At 44.8% G+C, this 24,579-nt stretch overlaps 1 protein-coding gene across 8 annotated transcripts in view; it reads right to left on the bottom strand.

Moving 5' to 3' along the window:
- Positions 1-21,463: 21,463 nt before the first annotated feature.
- Dapk2 (death associated protein kinase 2) overlaps positions 21,464-24,579 on the bottom strand; it is a 113,024-nt gene continuing 109,908 nt past the window's right edge. For 6 of the 8 annotated variants that reach the window (XM_074066174.1, XM_074066172.1, XM_074066171.1 and 3 more), the window contains one exon: positions 24,461-24,519. Coding sequence is in view for 2 of the 8 variants with exons in the window: in XM_074066175.1 (XP_073922276.1) it covers positions 21,597-21,677; positions 24,436-24,519 (165 nt within the window). In the remaining 6 variants the exon portion in view is untranslated. Of the gene's footprint in view, positions 21,678-24,435; positions 24,520-24,579 lie in introns of those variants that run through there. The other 2 variants (XM_074066175.1, XM_020153083.2) reach the window with 1 other exon arrangement.

Raw genomic sequence — 24,579 nt, forward strand, 5'->3', positions numbered from 1 at the left:
AAAAGTATAAAGCCATATATGAGAATGACAGACACTAAATTCATGATAGTGGCTCCTGGGAGGAGGTCGGACATGAGGAATGGTTTGCATATGGGCCACATGAGGCCTTAACTGTATCTGTATTTTTTTTTAAATGAAGGAGAAAAGAATCTAAAACAAATGCAACAATACTAAGATAGGATTAGGTTGGGTGGTGAATGTACAAGTGCTTATTGCATTCCCCATTTTTGTGTGAATGTTTAATAGTGAAAATTAAACTTCTCTTACAATTTTGTTTTTGCAGTACTGGGGATTAAACCCAGGGCCCTCATGCTTGCTGGGCAGGCCGTCTACCACTTGAGCCACACCCCCAGCCCTAAAGGAGCTACACAATGACAAGGTGCACAGCAGGAGAACTTCCAGCTCCTTGACATTGTGGACCAGGCACTTCCGGAAGCCACTGGGCAGCATGGGCTTTGTTTCCTTGTTGTCCCATAACTGATACTGGGCACCAGGATCTGGCTCTGGAATTGTCTCCAAATCCCGTTATCAATACCCCTGAATCTCCTCCAGTTACACTTAATTTTGACATATGGGTCTGACTGGTGCCAGGTGAACTTCTTGGTCCTCTTTCTGATGAACTTGGGCTTCACCAGAGGTCAGAGGGTAACCATGATGCCTAGTAGGAGATAGCAGCCACCTTGGTAGGTAAAGGACTAAACTTAATTTCTAAGAATAAAGAATCTGAGTCTTCACTGGGAGATGCAGCGCATACCCAACCTGCACTGCTCCATCTTAGCTAACTGTTTCTTCAAAGTAGACAATAAGCCTTCCATTGCTTCAGATCTTGTGAATTGGTCTCCCCTGGCTTGCTGCTGAAAGCAAGGCCTAAGGAATATAGACACCTAAACTTTCCAAGCTTCAGTTTAATCACCATAAAGTGGGAATGATAATGAAGCCAACACTAGGATTTTTGGGGGTTAAATGAGACCATGTAACATGAAATGCTTAGCAGGAAGTATGAATCAACAAACATCCCAGCCAGGCCACAAGCTAGGCTACAGCATGTTAATTTCCGTGAAGTCTTACTACTTTTATTATGATAAAACACACAGAACATAAAATTTTACCATTTAGTCCCCCCCCTTTTTTTTGAGACAGGGTATTCCTTTATATCCCAGGCTGACTTCAAACATTTTATCCTTCTGCCTCAATCTCCTAAATGCTGGGATTATAGGCATGTATAACCATGCTTGGCTCATTTTAACCATTTTTGAGTGCAATTCAGACATTCACATTGTTATGTAACCATCACCACCATCATCTCCAGAACTTTCTCATCTTCTGTATTAATTAAAGGTGACTCATTCCTCCTCCTCCAGCCTCTAATAACTGCTATTTTAGTTTCAGTGTCTATGAATTCGACCATTCTAGGTACCTCACTGAAGTAGATTCATACATCTGTCCTTTTTGACTGGCTTCTTTTAATTAGCATACATATTGTTTTCAAGGTTCATCTATATTGTATCATGGATCAGAATACTATTTCATTGCCAAATACTATTCTTTAAAAAAAACTTTTTTTGCAGTACTGGGATTTGAACTCAGGATCCACACCTTGAGCCACTCCGACAGCCCCTCTTTTGTATTGGGTAGTTTCTCAAACTATTTGCCTGGGCTGGTTTCCAACCACAATCCTCCTGATCTCTGCCTCCTGAGTAGAGAGGATTACAGGCGTGAGTCACCGGTGCCAGGCTTGCCAAGTACTATTCTGTTGTATGTCTATACAACATTTTGCTCATCTACTGATGGACACGTGGGTTGTTTCCGCCTTTATTTCTTGCAAAATAATACTGCCAGTTCACTAATTTTATAACCAGTGTGGGCAGAAAATTTTGCAATTTACAAAGTATATTTATTTACCCTAACCCCTGGCTGGATTTAAACAGTTTATCCTCTTGACTATGCCTCCTGAGCAGCTGGGATCACAGGCATCTGATCCGCCTTAGAGGAGACCTAAGCAAGAGAGGTTTATGAATGTGAAGCAAAGCAGAAACAAAGCAAAAGTGTATTCTCAGATGGGAGAGTGGGTATGCTCAGGAAGGATCTGTGCTGGAGGTACCAAGCTCTCAAGCTTTTATTGGGGTCTGCAGACATGGGACGGTCATAGCTGGGTTATGTGTCATCACTCCTCCATCTGTTAGGTGGGGAGAGATCTTGGCTGTGGATGGTCAGACTGGAGTGATTATTTTTTGTGGGCACCAGGGGCTGTGGGACAAGACACTGCACAAGCTGCTCCATTAACATTGGCAGTCTAGAATATGATTTCTTATCAACATCCAAGCCATCATTCTCAGCCATAAGGTTTCCTAACTCCCTGACAAGTCCCCATGTCAGTATGACTAGCCCAAAGTCACATACCTGGTAGAACTTGAACTACCAAGTTCAAGTTTGGGGGACCTTTTTTTCTTTTTTTCCTTTAAGCCAGGGTTCAGGTTGGTCTTGAACTTGAAATCCTCCTGCCTCGGCCTTCTGAGCATTGATTGAGATTACAGCTGTGTACACCATGCCTAGCTTGAACTTCATTTTCACATGAAACAGAGGCTGTTCTCAGGATGTAAGAGTCTATGGTTCAATTAATCACCTCGACTGCTTTCTCCAAAAGAAGTATTTTATGATAAACCTCAGAGCTTGTAGCAGGCCAGACTGGAGTTCCTTGTGGCACTAGTCTGTCTTCCTGCATCTTGTATTTGACAAACAGAAGATGCTGGATGTTTAGTCAACTGCTGGGTCTAAGGACAAGGCTATGTGGCCCGAGTGAGAGACCCTCCAACCATACTCAGGCCCTCTCCCTTTGGTGACAGGAACTGCTTCCTCTCCACTCTCACCAATCAGGGCCTGGGACCACACCAGCCCCTCAAGATAGGTTTCTGGATTTTTCTCTAAGATCTAGATTTACAGTTCTTCTAGCAAGACGCCCATGACTTGAGAAGGTGGGGCGGGGGGGAGGCCTGTGCTTCCTCTTGGGAAGGCATTCAAAATCCTGCCCATCCTCTATGTCTAATTCAAGTCCTCCTTTTCTCCAGCCTTCTGGTCCCCACTAAATTTGCTCTAGCCCTATGCCCACTACCCACTAAGGCTGTTCCTATGGCTCACAATGACCCTCACTGTCCATGGGAATATCTCTTTTTATTAGCTTTATTGAGATACAATTTACATACCATGCAATTTATCCACTTAAAGTGTACAATTCAGTAGTTTAAATATATTCAGTGATATATATTTATATATATATAAAATCATATATATATACATATAATCACATATATAATCATAGTCAACTTTAGAACATTTTCATAGCCATAAAGAGAAAACATTTAGCTATCACGCCCCCATCCCCCAAGGTCCCTAATCCCTGTGCCACCCCATTTGTACTTCCTGCCTCTATAGATTTGCCTGTTGTCATATACACGAAATTACGTAACACATGGCTGTGTCTGGCTTTCTTCACTGAGCATTGTATCGTCAAGGTTTGTGTGTGCTGTGGGAATCTTGTCCTGCACATGAATGTGTCTTCTGTCTCTGCCTGGGCCACTGGGGTTTCCCAAAGGATGTCTCCCCCGTTCATCTCTTGGATCCTTGCTCTTCACTTCCTTCCTTTGGCAGATTGCCTCACCCCTCGGTAAGGCGTGGGTTGGCCCTTCTGTCAGCACCTCCTCTGGGGACATGGCCCAGGGCTGGAGGCCTTGAAAAGTGCTCCGGCTCTTTCTGCTGGATGGGGTGAGGCTTGGGGAGTTCTGCTGAGCATGACATCAGAGCATAAGGCCTCTTTGCAGATGCATTGTCATGTCCTGACCTGACAGCTCCCTGCTGAGTCAGGACTAATACCAACAACAAATACCTTCCAAGCCCACTTAAAACTCTGGAATGTCATGTTATGTTCTTGAAATATCATGTTTATTGTGTTAAAGTGTTTTGGTTTAGATTTTAACTTCCACGTTTTGTTTATCTAATGTGTTTTTTCCTTTCTTTCTCAAAGACAATGTTGGTTGGCCATTAGTCAAGTTATGTGCCCATGCTGGGCACAATAGGCCCTCTTTGCCGTGCTGTATGGAGAGAGAGCATGGAGCTGGCATTTTTCATAATCCTCTGCTTCAGCCTGGCCCTGGGGACATCTGTCATAGGTGACTAGATCCCATAGGTCCCATGCCCTCCAGTCTGTACTAAGGTCAGTTTTTCAGCTTGTCCCCATGGCTGACAGGGAAGGCCTCCTTATCAGTCTGTATGGGACACAGGCCCTCACTTGTCCCAGAACATCAGCCTGAGTGGCAGCTGTCACAAAGGCCATCTTCCCTTAAGGTTGAGTGCTTTCCTCTCCCTCCAGGGCCTCCTCAGAATTAATTGCTCTCAAGCTTACTGATGAAGACTCAGCAGGGAGTTAAGAAAACTGATGGCTGAGAACCATAATTTGGATATTATTAACGAATCACATCCTGGGCTGCTGACTTTAACAAAATGACTTATGACACATGGCAGACTCTTGCTGAACTGCAGTCCCTAGAGCCCACAGAAAATGACAGCCCCAGCTTGGGCCCAGCCTGGCCTCCAAACTCGTGGGAAGAGTTGATGACACACAGCACAGTCTCTGAGAGTTAATAACATACAACCCAGTCTTTCAAGAATTTGAGACCAGCCTAGGCTACACAGCAAGAATCTGTCTCAACCGCCCCACAAAACTGTAACCATATAATGAATTAACATATAGTTCTAATGAAGGATGAGGAAGTTTCTTGTGAGCTGATGAAAATTCTCTATTATTCAATGAAAAAAGCAAGGTGTAAAACAATATAACATGCAATGCTAACACTATCACCCTGCAAGATGCATCCTGGCAACCAGGCTCGGAGTTGTAGAATCAGGTCCTGCAGATTACTGTGGTTAGGGAACAGCAGAAATTGCCATGGCCCATCCCAAGGGGACTCAAAGTGTACAGCCAGAAGTTTGGTACCATCATTCAATGGGGTTCCACTCCTACAGTCTCCCAAAGGCCAACAGCTGAGCAACATCTGAAAAGAACCTGCCACAGCCATCACAACCATCGTGCTATCGTGGCTTCCATTACATCACGTGAGCAGAACCACTTGGAAGTTGAGTGGGATCAGCAGAATGACTGAAGGGTTTTTATTTATTTATTTATGTTTGTTTGTTTATTTATTGGTGGGACTGGGGTTTGAACTCAGGGTTTCGTGCTTGCTTACAAAGCAGGTGCTCTACCACTTGAGCCATGCCTCCATTCCATTTTGCTCTGGTTATTTTAGGAGATTCAGTCTTACAAAGTATTTGCCTGAGCTGACCTTGAATCATGATCCTCCCAATCTCAGCTTCCCAAGTAGCTAGGATCACAGGCATGAGCCACTGGTGTCTGGCTTCGACTGAAGGTTTTTGGACAGTGTTGTGTTAGCAAGAATCATGGGTGCCATGCAGGGGGTTATCATCGAGACTGAAGAAGACAGAATAAATAAAGCTCACCATCCTGTTTGGCACAGACTATGAAACATTCTAAGATCACAATTTGGGATTGACTAAACAAAAAATCAAATGAATTTTTAAAGTAAAGATCATGGCTGAGATATTCATATTCCTACCAAATCAATAGCTATGGCTTGTAATGATTTGTTTTACTTTCATTTTGATGGAAAGCAAAAGAATATATTAATATTTTGTTACTTTAAAATCTGTTCCTTGTTTCTTTTTAAATATATGCATACATACTTCATATTTTTTGTAAGTGAACAAATAAAACATGGCTAATATCAGTCAGTTTATTAGTTTAAATGGCAACCAGTTGTAATGTATGGATGACTGTAATGGATCTTTTCCTTCTAAAATTTATGATTAGATATGTAATTCCAAAATTGAATATGACAAAACAAAAATCAGTTAAAAAAAGCAGCTATCTGTTTAAAAAGTGGAAAGAATATATATCGTTATATATTGTTGTATATTATATATTGTTATATATAATATGTACTCATAATATTCTGATATATAGATGATTAAATACAATATTATATAATGTCTAGAAGGACTCACAAGTAGCTCATAATGTGAATACTAACAAGGGAGTGGAGAAAACCTTTTTCTACATGCTTTTTTATACTTTCTTTTTTCCTTTGCTGCTGGAGAGTGAACAAAGGGCCTTGAGTATGCTAAGCAGGGGCTCTACCACTGAGCTATACCCCTAACATCCCTTTTTATACTTAAAAAATTTTGAATCGTGAATGATATGTCACAGATTCAGAAAATTAACACAATGTAAAAATAGTGACAGATTCCCACAATTCCTTTCCAGAAGATTAAACCAGACTTGCAGTAGTTGGACCTATTTTTTTAAAAAGTTCCCCCAGGAACCTCTTACTGTCACAGATGAATGGGCTGAACCTTAGATCCAGGAGTCAAGGTCCCAGTCCTTGCAGCACCACCTGGCGGCCATCGTCAGACAAGATTCCATTCATCCTTCTGAAAAATCTGTGGGGACGCCTAGCAGATGCTGCCCAGGCACTGTGCCCACAGGCTGGTTGGGATTGGCCTCAGTAGTCACATGATCAATTTCCAGTGCTGCCTGTGTGGGTCCTGACAGAATGGCGCACAGTGCTTACAGCTCCACAAGAACCTACAGGAGCTGTAGCTGTTAGAGCCGAGCTCAGACCCTGGCTCCACCATCTAGCCTTGTTATTTGATGCAACATAACATCTCAGGTTCTAGTTTCTCATCTGCATAATGAGGACAGGGAAGTCTGTACACAAATACCAATTCTCTTTCTATTTGTTACTTCTGGATAACTTTGCACTCCTAGCTAAAGAGAAAATAGACTTTTCCTGGAAAAGCCCAAGCATTGGACAGACTGAGGAAGAAGAAATCTTTATGCTTCTGGTATTTCTAAACCCTCTCCCTCCCTCCTTCAGTCTTCTTGTTTCTTCTTTAGCTACAGGAAATAAATCCCAGGCCTGGCGGAGGTGGGGAGGGAGCTCAAAAATAGCTGCCATTCCCACAAGGAGGGTCAGTCCTGATGCCCAACAGGCAGGGGTGCTCTGTCAAGGGAGTCTTCTGGCCTGGAAGCAAAACTCAGTCTCTGTGCCCTGGGACTCTTTATTCTGAGAGAGAGCCAAATAGAGCCCAAAACACAAGGAATGTGCAGGGCACTTGGAGGAACACTGATAGAAGTCAGTAAGTTGGCCATCTGCTCTTTTAGGTTAAAGCTCCTGGTAAAATGCTGCTAGGAGCCCAGGCCTCACCTCTTGCTTCCAGATTAGCACTTTAGCTTCCCTCCTAGATCTTCTCAAAGATGGTAGTATCTGTCAGTGTCCCATCACTGTGATAAAAGACCTGAGAGATCAAACTTATAAGGAGAAAAGGATTACTTTGGATCTTAGTTTTAGAAGTTTTAATCCATTGTCACTTGATCTTGCTGTGGTGAGGCAGCACATCATGGTGAGAGCACACTACAGAGGAAGTTGCTCACTTCATGGCAGCTGGGAAGCAAAAAGAAAAATAACTGGGTGTGGTGGTGCATACCTGTAATCCCAGCACTCAGGAGGCCTAGGCAGGAGGATTGAGAGTTTAGGGCCAGTCTGGGCTATACAGTGAAATGCTATTGAAGGAGAGGGAGAAGGAGAGGGAGGGGGAGAGGGAGGAGGAGGGGGAGGGAGAGGGAGAGAGACACCAGGGTCTCAATAAACCCTTGAAGGCCATGCCCCCAATGACCTAACTTCCTTTCACTAGGCCCCACCTCCTAGTGGTTCTACTACCTCCTGACTACTAAAGGCTGGAAACAAAGCCTTCAACACATGGATCTTTGGGGGCACTCAAGATCCAAACTGTAACAGGAGATAAGACGTTAAACTGAAAACGTTTTGTTTGAGGTGGAAGTGGGGACACGAATATTCAGAGGATGGGGCAAAACACTTCTGGGAGGGGTGGTTCTTCGGTTCAAGGTTCCCTGGCAGTGAGAAGACACCAGTCTGCCTAAAAGGAGAGCCTCACAAAAGGAAATTGGGAGACACAGCAATCCGAACCTAAGTTCTCTGAAGAAGACATGTGTATGTTCTAGAACCTTCAGACTGTTTGATCTTGGCTAATTAGAATTTTGTGATTATAGAGAGACAAATATTGTAAACAGCCAAAGCTACCTTGAGCTATTTTTTTTGTTTTTTTGGAGGCACTGGTGTTTGAAATTAGGGCCTCACATTTGAGCCACTCTGACAGCCCTTTTTTGTGATGGGTTTTTTTCCCAGATAGGGTCTCACGAGCTATTTGCCAGGGCTGACTTTGAATGGCAATCCTCTAATCTCTGCCTCCTACGTAGCTAGGATTACAGGTGTGAGCCACCAGTACCGGGCCTTACCTTGAGTTGTCTTTAGTTCCTTTTAATAGCCACTTACAATCAACCTTTGTCTGTGACCTAATATCCTCTTGACTACTGATACATCTCTGGGAATGTATGTTAAGCTCAACAGGCTAAGAATGGGATGAAGATAAGATCTGAATCCTGTAGACAAATCCCCTGTGATGATTAATCTTGATTGTGAACTTGTTTGGATTGAGACACACTTAGATTAGTAAAGCGCACCTCTGGGTGTGTCTGTGAGGGCATTTCCAGAGAAGACATGCCCTGAATGTGGGGCACCATCCTACAAGCTAGAAGCCCAAACAGAATAAAAGGGGAAGATGGAGGAAGCCAGCTAGCGTGGGTATTTTCTCTCTCTCTCTCTCTCTCTCTTTCTCTCTCTCTCTCTGTTTCCTGGCTGCCATGAGGTGAGCCCCTCTGCTCTGCCATGCCTTCCCTGAAACTTCTGAAACCACAAGCCCAAAAAAGTCTTTCTTTCCTTAAGTTGTTTTGCTCAGGAATTTTATCACAGCAACAAAAGACTGACTGACACACTCCTCCTGTTAAAGATGACATCTAGATGACATGTGAATCCTGTAGAAGAGATTTCCCCACCTTTCTGTAACTTAGCACTTAGTGACTTCACCTATCTTCTTTTGTTCTATGACTACAAAGGCGCATGTAACCTTTTCCAGGGTGGCCCATGCCACTCAGGGTAATTGTGTCATTCAGATTAACTTGAATCTGTGTTCCAGGCTATGGTCATTCATATTTGGCTCCGAATAAACTTTTTTTTTTTTAATGTTTGGGCTGTAGTTGGTAGACTAATAACACTTGTACCCAGTGATGTCCAGATGCTCAAATCTGGAATCTCTGAATATGTTATCTTATATGGCAAGTAGAGTGTGTGTGTGTGTGTGTGTGTGTGTGTGTGTGTGTGATATGGTACTGGAGTTTGAACTCAGGACAGTGTACTTGCTAGGCAGGCACTCTACCACATAAGCCACATGAATAAACTATCTTATGTTCTTTAAAGCTGAGTTGTTATTTTACATCAATACCTAAGTCACAATTCTGCCCTTGGAGCAAGGTCCCCCACAAAGTCCGACGATGGAGAGGAGAGCACCCATTGCCTCATTCTTAGGCATCACCTGATGATTCATAGGTGAGAAACTAAGGACCAGCAAGGGTAGGTGCTTGTCCTAGTACCATCTGAGTTAATCAATGCCCTTGACCTGGACCTTGAGTCTTTTGGGCCCCATGGTAGAAAGCACTCAGGCTTTGTAGCTAGATAAGACTGGATTTCAATTCAAACTTTCCCACTTGGCTAGCTGTGCAGTTTTAGAAAATTCATCACCTCTCTTAGCCTCGGTTTCCTCATCGCTAAGGCAGAGACAGTAGCTCTTAGAATTGTTGTGAGAACTAAAGATAATGTGTACAAACCACCTCGTGCATGGCAGGTGCATAATAAGAGGAAACTTCTGTCATAATTGCTCCTTCACAAACCACAGGGGTCATTGACAGGAAGGGGACTGACTGCTGCAAGATTCAGGCATGGCTGTTTTGAATTTAGTGGTGGTTGTGGTAGAGCACAGGGTCCCCAGTAAAGGGACTACAACGTGGAAAGTACATGTGGCTAGGCAGTAAGGCATCCTAACTAACCACAGCTACAGAGCATGCAGGGTGTGGGGCCCACCCAAGCCAGCAGTGTGAAGAGACAAAGGACAAAAAGCAAGAGCCATGCTTTGCAGTCACCAGAGTGGTCACAAGGCACAGAAACCCCACAGCGAGCTCTATGCCCCTTCCCTTTAGCTCCATCTTCTGCACTTGTGTCTGCTGTCTGCTGTCAGTAAGAAGCATGGCTGTTGTGGCAACTACCACTTTCTGAGCACAACACACTGAGCACTTGTATGCACCAGCTCATTAAACTTAATCTTTATAGAAGCCCTGTAAGCAATATGTCATGCCCATTTTACAAGAGGGAAAACAGAGGCTCAGTGCCTTGGTAAAAGTCACCCAGGCAAGAAGGTGCCTGAACTGGGATTCAAATCCCAAGGCCCAGCCTGGCTCCAAAGCCAGGGTTTTCATGCCAGCACTCTCTGCCAGGGATGATATCCTCTAAGGAAGGAGTGGAGGTGGATACAGATAGGGCCCACAGGTTTTGAGGCTGCTCCTGAGCAGGTTGGGGTAATGTGTTGGGAGTGGGGAGCCTCATTTGAACCTCAGAATTTGCTCATGAGAGGTAAAGGGCAACACCCAGCAGGGAAGGAGAGAATGTTAGGTCCCCTCCCAACATTCTCCTTCCCTCAGCAATGACTTTACCACTCCCAAATTTGGAGGAAGCTAACTGCCCAATAGTCCATGGCACTGGACCTCAGGCCTTAAAAAACAAAAAACCCTCATCCATCTCTTAGCCTCCATTCTTAGTCTATAAATGAGCATGGGAACCAACAAAGTATGCACTGGGGTCTTCAGAAGGAAGCGGCCCACTTTCCTGAGGGTGTCTCCATGGGTAACCTTTCTGTCTCGTAATCACACCTCAGTAAACATAAAGTCACTCTGCCCCTCCCTGGGCATGTGTAGAAGAGTGTGTGATAAAGAAAACACTCAACCTTCAGGAAAGGTAAGAAGCTGCAGGGACCTGCAATCCTCCCCTCCCCCAGGGAGCCCTGGCTAAGCTACAGAGTTCCATGGAGACATCTAGCCGCTTACTGACTCCTGGCCCAGAGGAGCTGCCCAGGCGAGGGCTCTAGGTATTTTCATCTTCCAGCAGCATCAGCAAGGTCTGAGAGACATTAGCCATATTGTATTTCAGGTGACCAAGGCACCAGGCCAGTAACATGGCTAGGGGGAGGTGTCCTTATGCCCTTGTAACTTGTCTGGGCTCTGCCTCTCTTTCTGCTGGTTTCTAGAGCCAGGTCATGGCTGAGGCCTGTGGGAGGGCTTCTGCTAGACCCAATTGGCACCAGAAGCAGGTGGCAAGATGGATCGGCCACCTTAGTTGCCCCAAAGTGCTGGAGAATGGGCTTTGGGCCCCTCGGCAACTCCATCCTTCACTCATTCCCTCCATAAACACCCTGAGCAGTGCTTTTTTCTGAGTCCCACATTGGAGGGAAGGGAATCAACTGTCCAGCTTTGCTCTAGACTCTCCTGGTTTTAACACTGAAAGTCTTCTGTCCCAGAAACACTCTCACACCCAGGCAGCTGGGATGGTTTGTGACTGTAGTTGGGATCATTGTTGATGATATCTCCCACCCAGCCTTCCATCCATGCTCCAGCTCTGATTCCTTTTAGAAGATTGGCAACTGAAGCCCAGGAAAGGCAAGGATCTTGTCCACATCCATGAAGCTAAAAGGTGAAGAGACTGACACAGAAATCTAAGTTGGTCTGGCCTTTCTTGCCCCACCCAAGGTTAGGCCATTTTTCTACCTCACTCAGATGATCTAAGAGCTCCAAACTGTCCCCCACCCCACCTGTCTCTCTCTCTCAGCTCTGGGGCTTGTTTTTCTAAAGTAACTCATCAGAATTAGCCAGACAGCCTTAAAGCACTGCTGGATTTCTTGCTGCAGGAGGTCTGGGGTAGGCTAGCATTTGCATTTCTAACAAGTTCCCAGGTGATGTTGCTGCTGCTGGTCAGAACAGAGAACCACTGATCTAAACCACAACTCTGATAAAACCCCTGAATTCTCACAAGACCTCTGAATTCCTCATACAGGAGGACTAATTCTGGGTTCAAGCCCCTCCAAATTCCATCCCCCATCAGCTTCACAGAGCCCTCCCCCTCTTCAGCTCCACCCTACTAGGCCATCCCACATCTCAGAAGGGTCCTGGCTCTCCCCAACTTTGTGTCTTTGCTCAGGCTGGTTCTGGACTGGACTTTGCAGCGTCTCCACATACATAAGTCCTCGTATCCTGTTAAGCCCATCTCAAATGCCACCTCTCTGGATGCTTGCCTGGGCTTCCATCTGTCCGAAAGAAGGACTCCCTCTTCAGCTTTCAGCTTGGCTCCTATTTCATTCTGTCACTTGACTGTGAATTCCTGAAGGACTGTCATTTTGTCTATATATTTATTATGTGCATATGAACCCCGAAGACAGAACCAGGGTGATGGATGAATCTTTGGGGAGGCAGAATTGAGCTCAACTCAAGAAAGAACCTATACAACATGAACAATTTCATGCCAGCTCCCAAGTGTCTGGAGATTTTGAGCTCCCTACCACTCCAGGGCATCTTTAGTGGTGTTGGAAGAACATCTACAAAGACTCCAAAGCCCCTGGTTATGCCTTAGCAAACTGCCCATCTCAACCTCCCTCTTGGGCCCATCCTCCTGCCACCTATTGCCCTGCATTGCAGACATACAAGGCCCCACCGGCTGGCTGAATCTTATTAGAAGCCAGACATCATGAACAAACACAGTGTTTTGTCAGTGGCCTTTTACTGTCTGAACCAGAGGTGACACCCTTCTGCTTCAGGCAGCCTCCCTTCCCCTCCTCTGACCACTTCTCCAGACAGACCAATGGCACCTTGATGCACTCACACCACCATCCCTCACCTGGCTCATCTCATGAGGACCTACCTATAGCTGGCCCCCAACATGGGCTCCTTGGGAACAGGACTCCTGCCTTCTGTGGCACCATGCTATAGGCACCGTAAATGCTCAGGCATGTATGTTTGCCTTCCATGCCTGCTCGAACCCTCCCTTCACCTATGGTGCCCTATAAGTAGGTGCACAGAGCAGGTCAATGCCCTCTTGTCCTCTCCCATCTGCACTAGAGAAGGAACCTGTAAAATTCACCCCAAAAAGTTTGTGACTGAGGCTTTCTGCCCTGCCATCCCTGAGGGAAATTCCACTGTTTAAATCGGACAAGCTTGAAAGACTCAGTTGACTGCATTGTGGCTCAATCTACCATGTGCAGTGGTATTTATGACTTGATTTGGAGAGGGAAAAGAGAATTTTCCAGAGTCTGTGTCTGTCCATCTATGTGTGCCCAGCTTCCTCCCCCACCGGGAAATGCTTCATCTGTTCCAAAGCCCACAGCGTGGTGATTGGAAAGGCCTGAGAAAACCATGACCCAGGGGACCCAGCTGGGGAACACCCGGGTCTCAGTTTGACTTTGCCACCCTCACGAGCATTCCTGTTTCTGCTGCTTCCCAGGGCTAGCTAAGGTCACAACGTTCTGGAGGAATGCTGGGTCAGCCAGCCTTTCTGAAATTTCCTCTCCATGTGTGTGAAAGGAGATATGTCCAACTGTGAACACACAGAGACACAGCCTTATGACTCAGCAAATGTGGCTGTCCCCAACCACACTCCCCTGAGCATCAAACAGGCAGCCTGAGAGGCTCAAAGCAGGTGCTGCTGAGTCGGGGTCCATAGGCATTTCTCCCTGCATCCTTCATGAAGGGCCTCCCAGACCCAGACACAATCAGAAACACACTCTTACCTATATCTGCATATGCCAGAAACAAAAATACTTCTCTGTAACTTCTTTTCCCTTCTCTTAGCAGATGTTTATTCATCCTTTAAGGCCAGAGTAAAAGCCACTTTGTCCATGCAGTCTTCAGTTGACTCAGATATAGCGGTTTCTCCCATGCATACTCAGAGCATGTGTCTTGGTTTCTCTTTACCCCTAATTTTCCTTGCTTGTCTACCCACTAAATATAAGCACCTTGTCCTCCATGTACCAAATCTGACCTTAGTAGACTTTCCACACCAATGGACTGAGAACATCTGTGAGGGATGGGCATGCTAGGAGAGGGTGGCTGTCCAAAACCTGATTCTGGGGGCTCTGTTTTGGTATCATGTCAGTCTGAGACCTTGTGGCTCCCCTTGCCACTCTGGAACAACCAAGAAAAGACAACTTATTCATTAATTCGTCTGAAAAATGCATACTGAGCACCCATAGGCACTACGGAAAACAGCAAATAGAGCCATGGTGGGCTTGCTCCTGCAATCTCAGCTTCAGCTTCTTGGGAGGTAGAGAACAGTAGAATGAAGGTACAAGACCAGCCCATGCAAAAAAAAAAAAAAAAAAAAGTTAGCAAGATCCCATCTCAACAAATAAATTGGACCTGTTGACTATTGCCTGTTGGGAAGCCATAGATAGGAGGATCTTAGTTGAAGGCCTGCCCCAGGCAAAATCGCAAGACCCTATCTGAAAAATAACTAAAAAGCAAAAAAGGGTTGGGAGCATGGCTTAAGTGGTAGTGCCTGCCTAGAAGCATGAGGTCCTGAGTTAAACTCTATACCAATGAAACAAAATAAAAACAAAAAAACTCCAGCAAATAGAGAGGCACGGTCTTAATCTCAAGGAGAATAAATTATGGTCTGTCAGAGAAGACAGACATCAAAAACTCAAGAAATTTTTAATTGTGTCCTAAATTCATATGTGGAAGTCTTAACCCCCAGTACCTCAGAAAGTAATTATATTTAAAGTTAAGACCTTTAGAGGGGTAATTAAGATAAAGTGAAGTCATGTCCATGGGCCCTAGTCCAGTATGATTGGTGATCTTACAAGAAGAGATTAGAACACAAAGGTATTTAGAGAGAAACCAGGTGAAGGCACAGGAGAAAGTGGCCATCTACAAGCCAAGGAGAGGTCTCAGCAGAACCCAATCTTACTGACACTTTGACCTTGGACTTCCAGCTTCCAGAACTGAGAAAATAAATTTCTGTTGTTTAAGACACCCAGTCTATGGTATTTTACCTATGGCATTTGTCACAAACTAATACACCACCAAAAACAACAAGACAAGGAAAGAGGGTGGAGGAAAAATACACAAAGCCTTCATTTGCTGCTTTAAAAAGTTGTTACAAATGGTGCTCTGCTCCTTTTCCTACCCACCCACCATTTTCTCCCCTTTTAATGGTATCCTAACGAATCTTTGCTTTCTTCTAAAAAAAAAGTTGTTACACCTGTGAGGTAAACTATACAGGTCGGAATGGAAAGACAGAGCATCGCTAAGCATCTTCTTGGGCCCTGACTCCTGCCAAAGCTCCATGTGCCTGGCATCCCTGACAGACCCTCTCCAGAGCGTTGTGAAGAAGATGGCCCCAGTTGAGAGCCTCTATCATCAATGTGGTAGAGGAAGACATCCTTGGGCTCTCTCCTGGGTTTCATAAACTGTTCCTGAGTAGGCTGAATTAAGCATCAAACAGGTGTGTCTGAGAGGAGGACACAGTAAGAGGTATACTATTGCTAGGATCCCTCCTTCCACCAGTGTGAGGCCCACTACTGGCCATGGTTGGTCTACTTCTACATTTCTCAGAGGTGCTCTTTAGATCTATGGTCTTGAGTGTAATTAAATTATGTAAATAATAAACCCTTTGTGTTTGCCAAGCCCTTTATAGTCCTGTGTTAGCTTTCTCACTGCTATGATAGAATGATATAAACAACTTAAGGGAGGAAAGATTTATTTTGCTGATGGTTTCAGAGGTCTTAGTCCATCATAGTGGGAGGGAGTGGTGGAGCAGCTTACATCATGGTGGACAGGAAGCAGAGCAAAGACTGTAATAGGAAAGAGCCAGGGCAAGATATAGACCCCAAGGATATACCCCAGTGACCTACTTCCTCCAACCAAAGTTCTTTCCTTCCATAGTTTCATCACAGCCCTATAGTCTATTCAAATTTTGAATCCATCAGTGGATAGAACCATTGTTCAGAGTCCTCACAACATACCTAGAAGTATTCTTTACTAATTTCCAAGCATTTCTCAATCCAATCAAGTTGACAATCAAGATTCACCATCACAGCTCCTTTACAAAATTGGTTTTAATGAGGCACTCATGATGTGACATTGATATTATTACCATTTCACAGATGAGAAAATTGGGATCTAGAAAGGTTGACTAAGAAGGCCAAGAAGCAACAGTTGAAAAATGGCAGGACTTAGCCCATGAATTTTGGCTCTGAATGGTAAACTATAATAAGGACTGTTAAAATCTAGAAAAGGGAAGTGGGGGATAATACAGGGTTTCCCTGGCTCAATTCCAGAATGAGGCCAACCCTAGTGCAAACCCACCCAGAAGCAGGGGAATGGCCCGGATGAGTTGTTAAGCCCTGTTCTAGCCTCGGGTTTCAATCCAAAGAGTCACAAGGTACCTGGCACAGCTCAGTCTGGTCCCTGTGGATGCTGACTCAGGTGGAATCCTCAAGCAAACTCCAGGGGGAGGTGATATCTGAGGAGGCAAGGCTGGAAGGGGTAAGGGAAATTTCTACCCTTTCTCTGTAAAGTGGGAATGATCCCAGCCGAGGTATCCTCAGAGAGTGGCGTGGTGACCTCTGGTCACCTCTGAACACACACACAAAAAAAAACCCAGCACAGAGATATGAAGTAAAAATACTTGGGGATGGTCATCATGAAGTCACCATGTCCTCTCCTCAACAGAGGCCGATGTGGCAACTGATGACATCAGGGTCAATTTTTCTCATCTTGCTCTCTCCCTTTATTGTTTCTCCTTCCCCTCCTCCTTTGGTGGTACTGCAATTTGAATTTAGGCCTGGCACTTGCTAGGCAGGTGTTCTACCACTTGAGCCACACTCCCAGCCCTCTATTGTTTTAAATGTAATATTTGATACATGCAAATGCATAAACAGCTGATATGTATGTTTGGAAGCACATTAAGAAACTGAACTCCTGAGAGCACACCATAAGCTTAGTGTTGGCCAGAACACTGGCAACAGACAGCCCACCCTTGTCCTTCTCCCTACCTCAGCTGCTCTGATATGTGTCCCCTGAATTTTGAGTGCAGTCATTTCTTTGCTTCTAAAATACAAAGTTGTCACATTTGCTCATCTCTCTAAACATATGGTATAGATTTTTTGCACTTTAAAAAACAGTATCATACTGTACGTGGTTCTCCAGGATTATTTTTTCATCTATCTCTGTGTTTTTCCAGGAAAAGTAGAGAAGAATGTGGATGTGGGGTGGGCAACTCTGGGCTGGAATCCAGATTCCAAGCGCTCCAGCTGGAGGACTGCTGGCAAATTTCTTAACTCTGCAGTCTCAGCTTCACCATCAACATAAGTGGGGCTCTCATTTTCCCTTACAAGGTAATGAAGAGGTTTAATGTGAAATGTATGCAGAGTGTTCCTATTTCGAGCTGGTGTTTGAAAATTATTGCAAGCTTTTTTTCCTTTTACTTTCCTCCTGAACCACAGGGGAAAAAATACAAAATTATTTCTCTTTAGAGAAAATAGAATATAGTTAATTGTTTTCTAGATTAAGAAGTAGACACATGAATTTTATTCAACAAGCAAAGAAATATAAGCTTAGCTACATATTATGAATTACTAATGGATAAAGGGAGAGAGAAAAAGAAAATTCGTGGAAGAGACAGAGAAACTAGGAAAAGAAGGCTGCCAATTGTCTTTCTGCTTTTTGAAATGTCAATTAAGCATCATTCACAGTTCTTCAACAGTTTCAATCCAAAAGCCTATTAAGGTTTACTTAGAATGGGATCTTCTCAGAAGACCACCAAGAAAGATATTCTTTAGGGTTCAGAAATAGTGAATGGAACAGAATCAGGATGACATCAAGCAGGGAACCAGATGGAAAGTTCTACAAGCCTGTGCCAGATACAATTCCCTTCAACACCCAGCTCTCAGGTCAGTCCTTCTCACAAGTACTTTAATTGTCCATGGGACACAGAGCTCATTATCTTTCATAGAGATTTCATGGTTCACCTCTTATTGTATGGCCTTCATTTGTTCCAAAACAAGGATTTGGCCAAATAAATATGCAAGTGGAAAAAGCAAATGCAATCTAGATGTGGAGTCAGGAAAGCTGATGAGATTGACATTAAAACACCGTGCATGCTAAAATATTTATATGTGTGCTTGTGAAATATTAATGCCGCATCCTGCAAGCACACAGGCTAACGCCCTGGGGCAGGACACCCCCAGACCTCTTCAAAGAACTGCCTTTTAACTGAGGGTGGTTTTTATCCCTGGCAATGTTTTATTTGCCTCAGAGCATACTGTGGCCTCTCTCAGCCTTGAAGTGTCAGCTGGTCAACACATCCTTGACATCATTTCAGAGCCAACAAAACACCTATTTCCATGGGCTAGCTAGTCCACAAATCCTCACACCTGGACAGCAGTAGCCATCTGCTAGTAGAGAGGCCACAGGGAATGGAGCCGTGTTTGAGAATGGCACAGGCACCTAAACTCTGGCCTTCAAAGGTATCTTCAAAGAATGTGCATCCTCAAAGCCTCACTCAGCCTACAACCTGCCCTTTGTTTCCCAAGGGATTCTGGGACTCAGTCAACAGGGCTTTGTAGAACCTGGACAAGAAGGCCAAGAGGAACAGTCTGTGGATATGACAGAGTGGATCCCCTTAAGGCAGGGACCATGTCTTTTCTGTTTCCTGTTCTAACCCCAGCATCTAGAATAGTACCATGCATATAGTGGGAGCCCAATAAATACTAGTTCCCTGATTGCCTTGCAGCTATGGGGATTGGCTGCTGAGCTGTTCCCACCCAGGGGCAGAGAATGAAGGGCAAGATAGGCAACAGTAAAGAATAGATGATACACATATGAATAAAAAAAAAAGAATAGATGATAACTTGTTAAAAATGAGGCAAATCTGGCGGAGCATGGGGGTTTGAACCTATAATCCTAGCTACTCCAGAGGCGTAGATCTGGAGGATCACGGTTCAAGGCCAGACAAAAGTTTTCTAGACTCCATCTGAACCAATAGCTTGGCATGATAGTGCATTCCTGTCATCCCAGCTACACAGGAAAAATAACTAGGAAGATCATGGTCCAAGCCAGCCTTGGGCAAAAAACTTGGGCAAAACGTGAGATCCTATTCCAAAAATAACAAGTAGAAAAGGACTGGGGGTGTAGCAGAGTGCCTGCCTAGCAAGTGCAAGGCTCTGAGTTCAACCCCCAGTACCACACACACACACAAATGAGGCAAATCTAATGGGTCCAGTCATTTCCTGAAAGGTCCACCACAGTTTATCAAGCTGACAGGAATCAGGAAGCTTGGGCTTTCAGGAGACATTTCACAAATTTGCTGTGTGAGGCAAAACTGGACATTTCCTCTCTCTACACTTCAGTTCCTTTTCAGTATGATGTAGGGGTTGGGCTACATCAGTTCTAAAGAGATAAGTCCTAAAAGGCTGAGCCTACAATCATTATCGAACTGCAAGGGTGGATTTGCCAGAGCAGCTCCACTTCCCATTAGCGAAGGAGTCTCCTCTTCTACCACAACTACTTCCTTGGAGTTCCTAGTGATCCTCTGTTCCAGAACATTCCCTTCTGATTTATGCCACCAGGCACAGCCAAGAGCCTCTCCAGTCCTGGGCCACTGAGACATTGGTTCTCAGCCTGGGCTGTCCTCCTAAGCTGGAGTGAGGTGCGGGGCTGGTTCTACCTGAGAATTGGAGTGACTCAAGGCCTTCATGTTAAATGCATTGCTTTCTGCAACAAGTTTGCAGGCTTTTCAGAGACAGATTGCTTTTCTGTTTTTGAAGGGCCATTTTGCTCTGGATCTATTTATGGGATGAAGGCAGCTTGACCATTCTCTCAACAGTGTGATTAAAACTCACTGCAGACAAAGTGAATGAATGCACCCCTTGCCCTGGGCCCTCTCCTTTTTTTTAACCCTTTATATCCATGCCCCTCCCCCTTTACTTCCTCCTTCATTTCTTCAGCTCAGTTCTTCCCTCATCTTCCAAACTTCCTTCCCTTTTCCTCATGTACCTCCCAGCCTCAGGCCTGCCCTTGACTTTTCACTCTCTTGAGTTCTGGTGAGCAACACCTTTTTTTTTTTTGGTCTGCAAAGCAGGGCTTGGGTTTCTCTGTTGTTGAGGTTCCCTTGCCATATTCACTCAAAGGTCTAGATGATCATCCTTTTTTTCCTCTGTTTCTTCCTATGGGTTCTTTTTTGCCCTCCTCTTCTACATTGTTAAAATTCCTGTCTTGGCTATAGTTGGTAGAAGCAGTTTCCTAGAGCTTCTGTAATAAAGTACCACAGACTAGGTGGCTTACACAACAGCAATTTATCTTCTCACAAAGCTAGAGGCCAGATGTCTCAGAGTGAGATGTTTTCAGGGTTGGTTTCTTTTAAGGCCCCTCTCCTTAGCTTGTAGATGGCCAGTTTCCCCCATGTCCTAGGGTGATCTTTCTTCTGTATCCTTATCTTCCCTTCTTTTTTTTTTTTTAAATGGGATATCCCTGACCTTAAAATTCTGGTCTCAAGTGATCCTCCTGCCTCATTCTCCTGACTATTTGGGACTATAGGTGCTTACCACCTTGCCCCACCAACTTCCCTTTATAAGGACATCAGTCATATTGTATTAGATCCTACCTCAGTGACCTCATTTTAATTTAGTTACCTGTGTAAAGACCCTGTCTCTGATGAGAGTGATAGTCCAGGGTACTGAGGGCTAGAATTTCAACATAAGAATTTTGTGGAGACACAACTCAGCCCCTAACAGCAAGAGTAGTGGTGGAAGGAGCAGAGGCCTTCTGCGGGCTGGATACTTTTATGAAAAGATGAAGGCAGGTACCCTCCCAACAAGAGGGATGGTTCAGAATCTCCTTCTAAGGTTCTTTCCACTCAGTACCCAGACCTGAGTCTCCCTCAGAGTCACAGTCACCGGGCTGCAGGTCAGATGGAGGTAGCCCTAAAAGAAGTCAAGCATCAGGTAAACAAGAAGTGTAATAAAAATTAGAAAAACGGCAATGCTGGAAATGGACTACCTTAGAAGGTCTAATGTCCTGACTCCGTATGGCTTCTGGGAGGTCACAGGATTGGTCCTTTCACTCAAGACTCTCTTTACTCACCTGCCCTGGTCCCATACGATAGACCTTTGACTTCCTGGTATGATTGTTGACCAGGTTGGTTTTGAACTCCCTCACCCTGTGAGCAAAGCTGCCTGAGTGTGACCTTCACCCCATGATGACAATGATGTTCCTTTACATCGTTTTCCTAAGTCCACACCCAAACCCGAGGATCTGAGGATGGCAGACAGATGAGAAGCTGGATTTATGGAGAATTGAGTTTTGGAAGGGCTGGATCCTCTTCCATAGGAGAGAGCCGCAGCTTTAAGGGCCTCCAGGCTCCCTGCAAGTTCTTCTGAATCTGCAGGCCCCTCTTCTTGCAAAGTGCTCAGGAATGCAGAACGTCTGGGTGCTGGTGATGAGCTGGATCCAAGAGTCTGCACAGAAGGGAGCCCCACTGGGCCTGGACCTCCCTGGCAGCCACTGTAAGCCAGGCCAGTTAGGAGGTACTGCTCCTCCTTCGGGGGTAGAGAGCTTTCCTCTTGGCAATGTCCTCCTCAGTATCACTCTCACAATTCCTCTGGAGGGGTAAGAAAAAAAAAGAGGCCCAGGGCAGGGTGTCATGGGATGCCAGGCACAGGGCTGTGCTAGGCAGCCTGGGATGGTGTACTTGGGGCAGGGGTCTATAAGCCAGGGAGATGATGTAGAAAGGAAGCCAATTGCCCTACCCAGAAACTAGTGGCCAGAAGGGACAGGAGGGAAGACTTGAAATGAGGACAGACCAACTATCTTCCCAGGAGGCAGAAAAGCAGGTAAAGACATCCAAGGAAAACCAGGCACCAGAAGAAGTCAAATTATAATAATGAAAATGTCATCTGGTGCCTTTTGTGGCTGCCACATTAAGACCACTTGGCTAGGAGGTGTGTGAGCTGATGGGCCTCTGAGCTCTACCTAGAAGGAAGGGTTGGGGGTCATATGTTTCTCCCCTCCACCACTCCACACTCTCTGTCTTGACTGACTTTTCCAAGGACATGTCTTCTGAGCTCCATTTTCATGAAAGAAGAAAAGAGTATCAAGTATAGCCTGTCAGCTTCTGCTGCTAAACCAGAGCCAAGGCAGCTACCTGGAGACCACAATGTCTCAGGTCACACTAATCTAACCTGATTATTAAAAATTATTAACAAAGAATTAATTCAGACTTAATGATTCATTAAAAAATCTGTTGTTAGGAGCTGAGCATGGTGGCTAATACCTCTAATCTCAGCTACTCAGGAGGCAGAGATAGGAGGATCTCAGTTTGAGGCCAGCACAGACAAAAAATACTAGTGGGACCCCCGTCTCAACCAAAGTCTGAGGCCAACCTGGGGCAAAAATGCAAAATCTAATCTGAAAAATAAAGCAAAAAGAGATGGAGATGTGGCTCAAGTGGTAGAGTGCCTGTGTGAGGCCTTGAATTAGAATCTCAGTACAGTAAAAAAAGTGATAATGTTCTAGTTCTGGAAAACAAACCTAGGAGAACATGTAGATAATGTTAAGGTTCATTCAGTTGATGGAAAATGACTGAAACCAATTCAATATTTCAGGTTTACCTCTGCCCAGAAGTAGCAGACATGTAAACAAATGTGCAATAAAAAATAATCTTGATCGATTTTACTACTAAAAAAAAAAAAAAAAAAAAAAAAAAAAAAAGTGAATCTGTTGTTAGATGTTCAATTTCAATGCTTCCTAACCAAAAGGTCCTATCATTATCACAAAAAAGGGCTGGTGGAGTGGCTCAAGGTGTAGGACCTGAGTTCAAACCCCAGTACCACAATATAAATAAATAAGCAAATATCTGCACAAAGACAAAGTTAGGGGAGAAATTTATATTCTTTTCAATTTCTCTCTGCTCCTCTCTCCCCAAGGATGCATCATATCAAGATAAGGGAACCAGGGGCTCAGCCTGAAAAGCTTGTCTGCTGCCTGTCCTGCACCCTCCTAGGCAGGCCTGAGACAGCTGGAAATCCAAGGTCAAGATCAACTCAAGCCAAATACATCCTGGACCAAGCCTGGCTATAACAATAAAAATAACTCAACTCTGCTGAATAGCAGCCTTTTACACATGAGTCAGAGTTGAACAATAAAAAAGTAAGTAGAGTCCACAGGAAGTCTCAGAGACCACGAGGAAAGCAGCCAGGAAGTGCACTTGGTGGGGAGAGAGGAGCCAGAAAAGGGACTCAAAGCCACATAGGTTTCCGGAACTGTAAATTCTCAAGTCCTCGCAAGAGCAGAAATAAACAAGAGCTCAGGCTGAAGAAGAGGACCCTGGGGCATGTGGGAGGTGGAGGGCTGGGGAGCACAGGACTGTGCATCTTGAGGTTGCTCAGGGCGACTGCCCAGTGAATCAGGCAGCTGCTCGATAGCTGTGTTCTGAGCAAGCAGTCATCTTCTGTGTCCTGACCTGTGCCATCGTACTCTTGGCCCCCTTCATACTCAGTGAACTGTTATTAACACTGGTACCTTATTTTAACGTGTATGGGAAGATTTTATTTTAATTAATTAGTTAATTAATTTATTTGTTTTTTTGAGACAAGGTCTTGCCATATATGCCATATAGCTGAGACTGGGCCTGAATTTATGATCTTCCTGCCTCAGCCTCCCAAGTGCTTGGATTACAGGTATGCACCACCATGCTTGACTACAAGAGGATTTTAAATGAGAATTGCTAACATATATTGACACTTATATGCCAGCCTTTAAGGACAGGTCTGCATTTAAATCTCATGACTATCTGTGAGGTAGTTTAACAAATGATGACATTTTGGTACAGAGAGGTTAAGTAATTTCCTCAAGGTCACACAGGGGTAAGGGGCAGATTTGAGCCAGGGGCAGCCTGGCTCTAAAGGCCACACTCTCGATCAGCATTTTCTTTTATGACTCTCATTTTAAATGTACATAAAACTGTAACAAGTTAAGTATAAGATATCATCTAAATATTATTGTTGTTGATCACGGTAATCTAAAGCAAAATAGAACTGGAAAAACTAAAAAGCTCCCATTCTAAAGCAGATTTTTGAACTGTCAGAAATAAATTTTGGATGGCCTATGGTACTCATTCTTGAGTCCCCACAGTCCCTGCAGGGGAGAGAGGGAATGGCAGCAGCTGTTGCTTTGAAAGCCCACAGGAGAGGACTGGAGATCTTGCAAAATCTCCTGCCACCCCATTGCAGTGCAGGCCAGGCATCTTCCTGAGGTCCTCCAAACGCACCCTCCTGCGGGGGGGGGTAATGGGTCTTCCCACTCCCGAGCTCCAGCCCACCCCACAACTTTGCCCAAGAAAGGGCTCTGCATTTACCCACCAGGTCCTCAGTCGTCCTCAGGTGTACCTTCTTCATCAGGGAGCGGGTCAGGTGGTTGCACAAGGAGACGATGCTGAAGGAGAGCTGGGAGCAGAGAGCAAAGGAACTGCAGGTGAGTGGGTGTCAGACAGGCACCCAGCAGCG

The sequence above is a fragment of the Castor canadensis genome, chromosome 2 (genome assembly GCF_047511655.1).
Source record: "Castor canadensis chromosome 2, mCasCan1.hap1v2, whole genome shotgun sequence".
Taxonomy (NCBI): Eukaryota; Metazoa; Chordata; class Mammalia; order Rodentia; family Castoridae; genus Castor; species Castor canadensis.